Source organism: Scyliorhinus torazame, chromosome 20, assembly GCF_047496885.1.
Source record: "Scyliorhinus torazame isolate Kashiwa2021f chromosome 20, sScyTor2.1, whole genome shotgun sequence".
In the NCBI taxonomy this organism is placed as follows: Eukaryota; Metazoa; Chordata; class Chondrichthyes; order Carcharhiniformes; family Scyliorhinidae; genus Scyliorhinus; species Scyliorhinus torazame.
The window spans coordinates 26272773-26285687 of record NC_092726.1 but is presented as its reverse complement, the minus strand read 5'-3'; the positions used below and the strand labels follow the sequence as shown (position 1 = coordinate 26285687).

The 12915-nt window shown below is 58.0% G+C and overlaps 1 protein-coding gene across 4 annotated transcripts in view; it reads left to right on the top strand.

The window, feature by feature from the left end:
• Positions 1 to 6742, top strand: part of stard7 (StAR related lipid transfer domain containing 7) — a 49473-nt gene extending 42731 nt beyond the window's left edge. For all 4 annotated transcript variants that reach the window (XM_072486033.1, XM_072486032.1, XM_072486035.1 and 1 more), the window contains 2 exons: positions 3751 to 3835; positions 5961 to 6742. In XM_072486033.1, coding sequence (XP_072342134.1) covers positions 3751 to 3835; positions 5961 to 6136 — 261 coding nt within the window. In that variant the 3' untranslated portion in view covers positions 6137 to 6742. The remainder of the gene's footprint in view (positions 1 to 3750; positions 3836 to 5960) is intronic.
• The last annotated feature ends 6173 nt before the right edge of the window (positions 6743 to 12915 follow it).

Below are 12915 nucleotides of genomic sequence, written 5' to 3'. Positions count from 1 at the left end.
CCCCGGGCCTGTGTGCCCCTGTCCCCGGGCCTGTGTGCCCCTGTCCCCGGGCCTGTGTGCCCCTGTCCCCGGGCCTGTGTGCCCCTGTCCCCGGGCCTGTGTGCCCCTGTCCCCGGGCCGGTGTGCCCCTGTCCCCGCCTCGGTGTGCCCCTGTCCCCGCCTCGGTGTGCCCCTGTCCCCGCCTCGGTGTGCCCCTGTCCCCGCCTCGGTGTGCCCCTGTCCCCGCCTCGGTGTGCCCCTGTCCCCGCCTCGGTGTGCCCCTGTCCCCGCCTCGGTGTGCCCCTGTCCCCGCCTCGGTGTGCCCCTGTCCCCGCCTCGGTGTGCCCCTGTCCCCGCCTCGGTGTGCCCCTGTCCCCGCCTCGGTGTGCCCCTGTCCCCGCCTCGGTGTGCCCCTGTCCCCGCCTCGGTGTGCCCCTGTCCCCGCCTCGGTGTGCCCCTGTCCCCGCCTCGGTGTGCCCCTGTCCCCGCCTCGGTGTGCCCCTGTCCCCGCCTCGGTGTGCCCCTGTCCCCGCCTCGGTGTGCCCCTGTCCCCGCCTCGGTGTGCCCCTGTCCCCGCCTCGGTGTGCCCCTGTCCCCGCCTCGGTGTGCCCCTGTCCCCGCCTCGGTGTGCCCCTGTCCCCGCCTCGGTGTGCCCCGGGCCCCGCCTCGGTGTGCCCCGGGCCCCGCCTCGGTGTGCCCCGGGCCCCGCCTCGGTGTGCCCCTGTCCCCGCCTCGGTGTGCCCCTGTCCCCGCCTCGGTGTGCCCCTGTCCCCGCCTCGGTGTGCCCCTGTCCCCGCCTCGGTGTGCCCCTGTCCCCGCCTCGGTGTGCCCCTGTCCCCGCCTCGGTGTGCCCCTGTCCCCGCCTCGGTGTGCCCCGGGCCCCGCCTCGGTGTGCCCCGGGCCCCGCCTCGGTGTGCCCCGGGCCCCGCCTCGGTGTGCCCCGGGCCCCGCCTCGGTGTGCCCCGGGCCCCGCCTCGGTGTGCCCCGGGCCCCGCCTCGGTGTGCCCCGGGCCCCGCCTCGGTGTGCCCCGGGCCCCGCCTCGGTGTGCCCCGGGCCCCGCCTCGGTGTGCCCCGGGCCCCGCCTCGGTGTGCCCCGGGCCCCGCCTCGGTGTGCCCCGGGCCCCGCCTCGGTGTGCCCCGGGCCCCGCCTCGGTGTGCCCCGGGCCCCGCCTCGGTGTGCCCCGGGCCCCGCCTCGGTGTGCCCCGGGCCCCGCCTCGGTGTGCCCCGGGCCCCGCCTCGGTGTGCCCCGGGCCCCGCCTCGGTGTGCCCCGGGCCCCGCCTCGGTGTGCCCCGGGCCCCGCCTCGGTGTGCCCCGGGCCCCGCCTCGGTGTGCCCCGGGCCCCGCCTCGGTGTGCCCCGGGCCCCGCCTCGGTGTGCCCCGGGCCCCGCCTCGGTGTGCCCCGGGCCCCGCCTCGGTGTGCCCCGGGCCCCGCCTCGGTGTGCCCCGGGCCCCGCCTCGGTGTGCCCCGGGCCCCGCCTCGGTGTGCCCCGGGCCCCGCCTCGGTGTGCCCCGGGCCCCGCCTCGGTGTGCCCCGGGCCCCGCCTCGGTGTGCCCCGGGCCCCGCCTCGGTGTGCCCCGGGCCCCGCCTCGGTGTGCCCCGGGCCCCGCCTCGGTGTGCCCCGGGCCCCGCCTCGGTGTGCCCCGGGCCCCGCCTCGGTGTGCCCCGGGCCCCGCCTCGGTGTGCCCCGGGCCCCGCCTCGGTGTGCCCCGGGCCCCGCCTCGGTGTGCCCCGGGCCCCGCCTCGGTGTGCCCCGGGCCCCGCCTCGGTGTGCCCCGGGCCCCGCCTCGGTGTGCCCCGGGCCCCGCCTCGGTGTGCCCCGGGCCCCGCCTCGGTGTGCCCCGGGCCCCGCCTCGGTGTGCCCCGGGCCCCGCCTCGGTGTGCCCCGGGCCCCGCCTCGGTGTGCCCCGGGCCCCGCCTCGGTGTGCCCCGGGCCCCGCCTCGGTGTGCCCCGGGCCCCGCCTCGGTGTGCCCCGGGCCCCGCCTCGGTGTGCCCCGGGCCCCGCCTCGGTGTGCCCCGGGCCCCGCCTCGGTGTGCCCCGGGCCCCGCCTCGGAGTGCCCCGGGCCCCGCCTCGGTGTGCCCCGGGCCCCGCCTCGGTGTGCCCCGGGCCCCGCCTCGGTGTGCCCCGGGCCCCGCCTCGGTGTGCCCCGGGCCCCGCCTCGGTGTGCCCCGGGCCCCGCCTCGGTGTGCCCCGGGCCCCGCCTCGGTGTGCCCCGGGCCCCGCCTCGGTGTGCCCCGGGCCCCGCCTCGGTGTGCTCATTGGCCCCGCCTCGGTGTGCCCCTGGCCCCGCCTCGGTGTGCCCCTGGCCCCGCCTCGGTGTGCCCCTGGCCCCGCCTCTGTGTGCCCCTGGCCCCGCCTCTGTGTGCCCCTGGCCCCGCGTCTGTGTGCCCCTGTCGTTGCGTCTGTGTGCCCCTGTCGTTGCGTCTGTGTGCCCCTGTCGTTGCGCCTGTGTGCCCCTGTCGTTGCGCCTGTGTGCCCCTGTCGTTGCGCCTGTGTGCCCCTGTCGTTGCGCCTGTGTGCCCCTGTCGTTGCGCCTGTGTGCCCCTGTCGTTGCGCCTGTGTGCCCCTGTCCCCGCGCCTGTGTGCCCCTGTCCCCGCGCCTGTGTGCCCCTGTCCCCGCGCCTGTGTGCCCCTGTCCCCGCGCCTGTGTGCCCCTGTCCCCGCGCCTGTGTGCCCCTGTCCCCGCGCCTGTGTGCCCCTGTCCCCGCGCCTGTGTGCCCCTGTCCCCGCGCCTGTGTGCCCCTGTCCCCGCGCCTGTGTGCCCCTGTCCCCGCGCCTGTGTGCCCGTCCCCGCGCCTGTGTGCCCTTGTCTGTGTGCCCTTGTCTTTGCGTCTGTGTGCCCCTGTCCCCGCGTCTGTGTGCCCCTGTCCCCGCGTCTGTGTGCCCCTGTCCCCGCGTCTGTGTGCCCCTGTCCCCGCGTCTGTGTGCCCCTGTCCCCGCGTCTGTGTGCCCCTGTACCCGCGTCTGTGTGCCCCTGTCCCCGCGTCTGTGTGCCCCTGTCCCCGCGTCTGTGTGCCCCTGTCCCCGCGTCTGTGTGCCCCTGTCCCCGCTCGTCTCTGCGTGCCCCTTGTCCGTGCGTCTGTGTGCCCTTGTCCCCTTGTCTCTGAGTGCCCCTTGTCCGTGCGTCTGTGTGCCCCTGTCCCCGCGTCTGTGTGCCCCTGTCCCCGCGTCTGTGTGCCCCTGTCCCCGCGTCTGTGTGCCCCTGTCCCCGCGTCTGTGTGCCCCTGTCCCCGCGTCTGTGTGCCCCTGTCCCCGCGTCTGTGTGCCCCTGTCCCCGCGTCTGTGTGCCCCTGTCCCCGCGTCTGTGTGCCCCTGTCCCCGCGTCTGTGTGCCCCTGTCCCCGCTCGTCTCTGCGTGCCCCTTGTCCGTGCGTCTGTGTGCCCTTGTCCCCTTGTCTCTGAGTGCCCCTTGTCCGTGCGTCTGTGTGCCCTTGTCCCCGCATCTGTGTGCCCTTGTCCCCTTGTCTCTGCGTGCCCCTGTCCGTGCGTCTGCGTGCCCCTTGTCCGTGCGTCTGCCTGTACTTGTCCGTGCGCCTGCGTGCCCCTTGTCCGAGCGTATATGTGCCCTTGTCGGTGCGTATGTGTGCCACTGTCCGTGCTGGTCCCCGTGTCTGCACCACTGTTTGCCCCGTCCGTGTGCATTGTTCTCCTCGACTGTGCGCGCTGTTCGCCGCGTCTGTGCGGACCAGTCCCTGTGACTGTCTGCGTGCGCCAGGGTCTTTGTTTGACAGTGGTATGATTGAAACTTCAATTCTTTTTAACTTTCAGAATGGCTTTGACTACCTCCTTACGTACAGCGATGACCCACAGACCGTGTTCCCGCGTTACTGTGTCAGCTGGATGATGTCTAGCGGTAAGCTGACAAAACGTCAAGTCCCTGAGCATCCCCCGGGGGTGGCGCTGCGGCAAGGGTCAAGGGCGCTGGGCAGAGTCCGAGGCTGTTGCCTGTGCCTCGTTCAGAGCCGGAATCCCGAGAGGAATCAAACATGTCCTATCGGACAAAATATCCCCGTTTCAGGCCAGCGCAGTGCTGCTGGGAGCGTGTCTCTGGGAGATTCGCCCGTGGGCCCAGTCCACAATGACACAATCGGGGGAGGGGGGGGGGCGTCTCCTCTAGCCCGCTGGTGTGGCAGGGGTTGGCTCTATTATGGGCCATGGCCTACTCGACAGGTGTAGTGCAACAGAGAGCTAAAGTACTTTTGAATTAAAACAATGTTTATTTATGAAACCAGTTAGCACTTTATAAACCCACAGTAAACATCTTAACAACTATCAACACCAATAAATCCCCAAAGAATACAGTACTCTATAAGTAACTCTTAATTTTTCCTTGCAATTCCATAAGAGTAAAAAAAAAAACTTTTTACAGAAAGACATCAGGTTTAACTTCTCTACAGAAACAGGTATTATTGTTAAATCACCAAAGGATCGGGAGAGTCTTTAGACAATGGCCGCGTCCTGCTCTGTAGGGAATCTATGAATCAAATAACAGAGGGATAATTCATAGATTATCATAGAATTTACAGTGTAGAAGGAGGCCATTCGGCCCACCGAGTCTGCACCGGCTCTTGGAAAGAGCATCCTACCCAAGGTCAACACCTCCACCCTATCCCCATAACCCAGTAACCCCACCCAACACTAAGGGCAATTTTGGACACTAAGGGCAATTTACCACGGCCGATCCACCTAACCTGCACATCTTTGGACTGTGGGAGGAAACCGGAGCACCCGGAGGAAACCCACGCAGACACTGGGAGGATGTGCAGACTCCGCACAGACAGTGACCCAAGCCGGGAATCGAACCTGGGACCCTGGAGCTGTGAAGCAATTGTGCTATCCACAATGCTACCGTGATCATCAGCTTTTGAGGAATAAATATTAGCCAGGGCCACCAGGGAGGCCTCGCTCTTCTCCAAATCGTGTCACTCGAGAGGGAAAAAGGGTATTAGGAAAGAGTTCCCTAGTATTTAAATTAGAATTGGGGTTTTAATTGTTTAATAGATTGCACCAGTATATAATGGGGATGTGGTGCTGTTGGAGAAGTGAGTACTGCGCACAAACCCACTCCCTGGTTGTTGTTCTCGCGTTGCCATCGGTAACAATGGGGAGCCGAAATTCCTCGTCGAATTGTTCGACCCTAATTGAACTGACTGGTGTGCCATTTCAGACGGGTTTTTTTGTTGCCGTCACACGTAGGACCAGGTAAGAATTGCCGTTTCCTTCCCTGTAGGAATCCCGAACTTCAGAGCAGGAGTGTAAACGGGACATTAGTGAACCCGATGGGTTTTTGGACAGGCGACAACGGTTTGGTGGTCATTCCAGGATGTCGCGGGATTCGAATTTCACCATCTGCGGAGGTGGGATTTCAACCTGGGTCTCTGAGTTACTAGTCCAGCGACAATCCCATTACGCCAATGCGTCCTTTCACCAAATATCAGATGCCCGTTAGGGTTGGTCTGTGATTTGAAATCTTCCACGGTGCCCTTAATTATGTAACCCCAGAATTCCTGACAAACAGCTCTTTTAAAAAATAAATTTAGAGTACCCAATTCTTTTTTTTTTCCCAATTAAAGGGCAATTTAGCGTGGCCAATCCACCTACCCTGCACATCTCTAGGTTGTGTGAGACTCACGCAGACCCGGGAGAATGTGCAAACTCCACACGGGCAGTGACCCGGGATCGAACCCAGGAACTCAGCGCCGTGAGGCAGTGGTTGGGGGGTGTGGAAAACCCGGTCTGGAAGAGTGTGGTGGAGTCGGGTTCAATTGAGGCCTCCTCAGCGCCGTGAGGCAGTGGTTGGGGGTGTGTGGAAAACCCGGTCTGGAAGAGTGTGGTGGAGTCGGGTTCAATTGAGGCCTCCTCAGCGCCGTGAGGCAGTGGTTGGGGGGGGGTGGAAAACCCGGTCTGGAAGAGTGTGGTGAGGCAGGTTCAATTGAGGCAACATGCATGGGTCACTCCCTTGTTGATCTTCTTCCCAGGTATGCCCGACTTCCTGGAGAAGTTGCACACGGCGGCCGTCCGAGCGAGGAACATGGAGATCAAGATTAAGGACTACATCAGCTCCCGCGCCTCCGAGAGCGTCGACGCCAAGCAGCTGCAGAATCCCGAGCGCAAAGGGAGCAGCTGTAGTTCGCAGCAAATGGACTACGCGTAAGATTTCCACCCCCCACCGGCGACCACATAGACGGTGGTGAGGTGCTGTGCACCCGAGGGGGAGGGGGGAGAATCTGGCTATGAGTTACGCTGCCAAACAAGAGCGACTTTCACGAGCGAGCAGCTTCCCGAGAAGACCGGTGCGTTGAGGCGGCCATCTTGGGCGATGCACGGGCGGAGGCCTACAAGGTTTGCCGAGGGTGTGCTTGAAAGAGTCCCGTTATCTCCAAAACGTCAAAGTACTTTTTTAAAAAATCTCACACACCTACGTATCCTAGCACTGCATTTGAAATTAAACGTTCGAGTGTCGAGTCGAAATTTGGTCCAATTCTGCCTCTCTGCCTTGTTGGGACAGCCTCTTGAATCTGCTCAACCTCCGGGAGCCAGTTAGGGGAATGGTGAGGGTGGTGGGGAGAGAATCACTTTCTTGTGATGTCATCAGCTCCTAGTTGATCGTTCAATCATGTAAAAAAAAAAAAATTCCACGTTTTACACAGGGTTCTGTTGCAGTTGGTCGCCCTGCTTGTTTCTCCGCGAGCGAATTAGTGTCTTATTTTTTGCAAGAGGTTGTTGGAGTATTTTTGAATAAAAACTTATTATTTTGTAATGGTTTTCCCCTCCGTCGGCACAAGTGCTGCCCAAAGTTGTACCTGCAAAGTGCTCTCTCTCTCACACACACAAAGAAACTTACTCTCTCTCTCTGAGAGAGTGTTTGTCTCTCTCTCTCTCTCCCTCAATCTGCATCACAACGATCCCACCGATCTCTGCTCACACACATCCTTATAATAGTAATAATATAATCTTCATTGTCACAAGTAGGCTTACATTAACGCCGCAATGAAGTTACTGTGAAAATCCCCTCGTCGCCACATTCCGGAGCCTGTTCGGGTACACAGAGGGAGAATTCAGAATGTCCAATTCACCCTAACAAGCACGTCTTTCGTGGCTTGTGGGAGGAAACCGGAGCGCCCGGAGGAAACCCACGCAGACACTGGGAGAACGTGCAGATTCCCCAGCCGGGAATCGAACCCGGGACCCTGGAGCTAACCACTGTGCTACCGTGCCTTATTGGGGTCCGTTTGCCAGTTCTTTTATTGAACGAGCTCTGTGTCATTCCCACCGCTCTGGAGGTGGAACATTAGCCGGGGTTCCTGCTCCCCGTTGCTATAATGGAGGACAATGGACGAAATGTTTGACAATGGCGAAGGGAAGCGAGTTTGAAAGGGGGTTTGATGCGTTATTCCCCCCCACCCCCTGCCAATTCAGTTCCACTGTAACCTGCACTTTTCCCCTCCCCCTTTTGTTTCCCTTTGCCCTTTTGGGGGGTTTTTGGTCAAGGGTGGTATGACCGGCACAGGCCTGGAGGGCCGAAGAGCCTGTTCCTCTGCTGTATTATTCTTTGTTCGATTGGGACTCGCAGGAGCTGGTCAGGACAGTTTAGCAGCAACGCTGACTTTCCACCAGGAGATGGCAGTCTCGCGCCAGGTAATGCAGGAGACTTAACTGGGAGGAGTAGACTGCTCAGTTGTTCCTGCTGTGGGGCTTCGAGACAGGCCGGTCACTGGGCCAATCACTGCCAACTGTGTTTGTACCAGCAAAGTGGCTTTTCCTTATTTTTTAATATAAATTTAGAGTACCCAATTTTTTTTTTTCCAATTAAGGGGCGATTTAGCGCGGCCAATCAACCTACCCTGCGCTTCTTTGGGTTGTGGGGGCGAGACCCACGCAGACACGGGGAGAATGTGCAAACTCCACACGGACAGTGATCCGGGGCTGGGATCGAACCCGGGACTTCGGCGCCGTGAGGCAGCAGCGCTAACCACTGCGCCACCCCGCCGCCAGTGCAGTGGATTTGAACAAGCTACTGTATCTCAGAAAAATAAACCTGACCCAAGCTCCCGGGTAATTCAAAAAAGGGAACAAATTCCTTTGCAGAGGAACGGGGCCTGACTCCTCAATGTATTTCACATCCCAGCAAGTGTACGTGTAACGGGCGGGACTGATTACCTTCAATTGGTTATTATTGTCGTTAATGGCGCAGTCAGGATTGTTCGTCAAATGCTGCCCTCCTTTTTTTTGGCACCCTTTTCTCCTGTGGTATAAAATGTGGTGAGAGTTGTTGAAATTTGGCATTCTTGCGTTCGTCCTGATGAGTTCCAGGCAAAAAGCTTCGGCAGCACGTCTCTCTTCAGCAATGTCCAAGCTCTGTACAGCCAAGTCACCGTTAGTATTTGTATTCCGCCTGCGATGGGGTACCGGGGCCCTTTGGAAAGTCTCTAGGTGTGTTACAGACCCGAAGTTAACCTGGCTAAGTGAGGGAGATTTTTATTAAGACCCGGGGAGGGGGGAGAGCAGGCTCGAAGGGCTGAATGGTTGTTGCATGCTCCTCTGTTCAACTTTGCTTTGAGAGAGCAGATTAGGACACCAGGGCGAATTAATATGGCAATCACAGCCCAAAACTATACTGTGCAGAGCTCCAGCCCTCAACATACTGAAATTATAGTATTCCTGTGCGGGAGAGAGGATATGCAAAAGATAATCTTTATTGTCACAAGTAGGCTTACATTAACACTGCAATGAAGTTACTGTGAAAATCCCCTCGTCGCCACATTCCGGCGCCTGTTCGGGTACACAGAGGGAGAATTCAGAATGTCCGATTCACCCAACAAGCTCGTCTTTCAGGGCTTGTGGGAGGAAACCGGAGCACCCGGAGGAAACCCACGCAGACTCCACACAGACAGTGACCGTGCCACCCAATCAATGGCGGGAGACCATAGATTCATACAGTGCAGAAGGCCATTCGGCCCATCGAGTCTGCACCAGCCCTTGGAAAGAGCACCCCCACTTAAGCCCACACTTCTACCCTATCCTGGTAACCCCTTTGGACACTAAGGGCAATTTAGCACGGCCAATCCACCTAACCTGCTCACCTTTGGACTGTGGGAGGAAACCGGAGCACCCGGAGGAAACCCACGCAGACACGGGGGGGGGGGGAGAACGTGCAGACTCCGCACACACAGTGACCCAAGCCGGGAATCGAACCTGGGACCCTGGCGCTGTGAAGCAACTGTGCTGCCGCTGTTCACCTTCTGCCTTGTCCTGTATCACTGTCGGAGGGGTAGGAGCAAATTAGATGGACCCTGGGTTAGGACCGCTGATAAGGCCCCTGCCTCCCCAGAATACTTTGCCTACTCTCAATGGGGGACTAGTTTTCTCTTTGCTGTGTGAAATTCATTTTCTGTGGTGTTGCATTTTGTAACTTGACTTACTTTTAACTTGTGCGTGTCTCTTTCTCAAAGAATGCGTTTCTTCCACTTAATGTGTGATTTATCTCTGTAATGCCTTCATTCAAGTTTCTTCTCCATTGTTTTTTTATCTTTGAATTAAATCTATTTTATTTTCCTCTTATGTTCCGAGCCTGATTTCGGTCCAGCCGTGTCTTTATCAGTTTCTATCTGTTCACTGCTTTTCCTCCTCTGAAAGCTCCCTTCCCCACCGGTGTGTCTCTCTGCACTAATTTTCCAGTTCAGCCTGCGATCAATGTGGCAACGCACGACGCGTGGGTTTTTTAAGACAACTTCATCGCTTGTTTGCTGATCAGTACGAGCCACGTAAAGTGTGGAGAATGGGGATGGGTTCAGCAGTTGTGCAAGCCCAACTCCGGCTGCCTCCCGTCGATATGGAGCCAATCTATCCACAGGATAACGACTGAATTCGCTCCTTGATCGCGACCAATGCTGTACTTTGTTGTTGGGTTGCTGTTTGATTTCTTACTCCTGAAGGAGTGATTGCGGGAGAGGGTTTCAATTATAAAGAAGACGCATTCATGATGCCGCAGTGGTTAGCACTGCTGCCTCACCACACCAGGGTTCCATTCCGGCCTTGGTGACTGTGTAAAGTTTACACTTTCGCCCCGTGTCTGCGTGGGTTTCCTCCCAGTCCAAAGATGTGCAGGTTAGGTGGATTGGCTGCGCTAAATTGCCCCTTAGTGTCCAAGGATGTGCAGGGTAGGTGGATTGACCATATCTTTTTATTAAAACAGTAAAAAAAAACATGCAAGGCCAAACGGTATAAACATTAATTTTGTGTTGGAGAAACAGTACGGGGAGAGGGTGGATACTCTGATTATTAAAACAGTTCACAACACAGTTGTACTAAAAAAAAACTGTACACGCACTAAACTTTGTGCTAGAGGGACCAGACATCTTTGTCTCTGTACCAACAGAAGGGAAAGGAAAGGGGGATGGTGGGGAGGGAGGGAGTCGGGGTGTTGGTGGAGGGGGCAACAGGACACTATGCTAAATTGCCCGTGTCCAAAGATGTGCATGTTAGCTGGGGTTACGGGGATAGGGCGGGGGAGTGGGCCGAGGTGGAGTCCTCTTTCAGAGTCGGTGCAGAATTGATGGGCTGAATGGCCTCCTTCTGCACTGCAAGGGTTCTATGGCAATATGTCCGCCTCTCCCGCTGCCTCAGAGCACTTTACAGCTTTCTTAAGTGCTTTCAAAGTCTTGTCACTTGACACCAATTTGCACACAGCAAGGATTCCTGAGCAGCAGTGTAAAGATGCTTCCCGCTGGGCCGTGTGCGCTGAATCCATAGTGGATTCTTGCCTCCGCCCCCTTGTGGTTGGAATGAAAAATTGTGCGGCGTCCCTCGCCTGTTGTGAATTGTTCAGTTACCTGCTGGAGGCGCGCTGAAGGGGAGATGTGTTCAGTCAGCAGAATCCAAGTTTCGCTCCCAAATCTTACACATCTGATCCACATTTTATGTTTCGCTCACCATCTGTGATGAAGCCTAATCCTCACAGCCCCTATAAATAGGGGGATGTTTTATTTCTCTCCCTTTGCTAATGCGTTGGGGGGAGGGCTAACACCCCCACCTCAGACAGGGGAAGGTTGCGGGTTTAAGTCCCACACGAGGGCAGAATCGCCAGGCCGACACGGCAGTGTAGTACTGAGCGAGTGCCACAGTGTGTTGCAGAAGAGACATTAAACTGCAAGGCCGGGTATTTTGGCATAGGGCTAAAATCGCTGGCTTTGAAAGCAGACCAAGGCAGGCCAGCAGCACGGTTCAATTCCCGTACCAGCCTCCCCGAACAGGCGCCGGAATGTGGCGACTCGGGGCTTTTCACAGTAACTTCATTTGAAGCCTACTTGTGACAATAAGCGATTTTCATTTTCAGTGGGCATAAAAGATCGATCCCCTAGTGAACACTTTGAACAGCTGGGTGCTGCCACTACACTTAAAAAGTGACTGGAAAGGATGAACTGAGGGGCTATACAAATGCAAGTCTGTCGTCTTTTGGTTAAAATGTCCATTGTGACATTCTTCTACCCGTGTCTGCGTGGGTTTTGCCCCCACAACCCAAAGATGTGCAGGGTAGGTAGGTGGATTGGCCACGCTAAATTGCCCCTCAATTGGAAAGAAGAAATTGGGTACTCTAAATTTGAAAACGTCCATCGCGAATTTAAAACCGACACGTTATTTTTCTAATTGAATGAACAATTAATAATCCGAGTGTGTTCAATCAGAATACCTGAAGAGCTGCTTTTAAACAGCCAAAGGGCCATTGGAGGATGAGACATTCTCTGCTACCTCTCCAGTCTAACCTTTTGTGACAATGAATGATTTGGAATTGTCACTGATATGGTCTTGTCCCCTGACTACTCTGACCGGGATACAGTTTTGTGAGTGCATGCAGCTTCCCGAGTAATCATTCTTCATTGATTGATAAATTCTATGAGGCGGGAAATACTGAAAGCTGCAGTATTTTGCTGGAAAACTAGGGGTGAGAGCATTTAAAAAAAATAAAAAAAAATTCACTGTGGATGTAGGCATCGCTGGCTCGGCCAGCATTTGTTACTCATCCCCAATTGCCCTCGTAATGGCGATTGCCTTTTTGTGCCGCTGCTATCCACGAGTTGTAGGTACACCCACTGTACTGTCAGGGAGGGAGTTCCAAGGATTTTGACCCAGCGACAGTGAAGGAACGGCCGATATATTTCCAAGTCGGGGTGGTGAGTGACTCGGAGGGGAACCTCCAGGTGGTGGGGTTCCCAGGTATCTGCTGCCCTTGTCCTTCTAGATGGTAGAGGTCGTGGGTTTGGAAGGTGCTGCCTAAGGAGCCTTGGTGAGTTGTTGCAGTGCATCTTGTAGATGGTACACACGGCTGCCACTGTGCGTCGATGGTGGAGGGAGTGAATGTTTAAGTTGGTGGGATGGTTTTGAGCACCTTGTGCAGTTGGAGCTTCATTCATACAGGCAAGTGGAGATTATTCCATCATAACCCCAGGATTCCCAGCCTCTGACAAATAGTGTGGAAGGAGGCCATTCGGCCTAGAAGAGTCTGCACCGACCCTCTGCAAGAATACCCCCATCGAGGCCCCTTCCCACCCTATAATCTCACCCAAGCTCCACATCTTTGGACAGCAAGGGGCAATTTTAGCATGTCCAATCCACCTAACCTGCACATCTTTGGATACGAAGGGCAATTGATCATGTCCAATCCACCTAACCTGCACATCTTTGGATACGAAGGGCAATTGATCATGGCCAATCCACCTAACCTGCACATCTTTGGACTGTGGGAGGAAACCGGAGCACCCGGAGGAAACCCACGCACACACGGGGGAGAACGTGCAGACTGCAGTCACTCAAAGCTGGAATTGAAGCCAGGTCCCTGGCAGAGGCAGCAGTGCCAAGCCACCCAAGTGGGGGATTAAATGACAGGCCCGATCTCCCGTGTTTGCGTGGAAATCAGACGAAGACAAGAAGCAGATG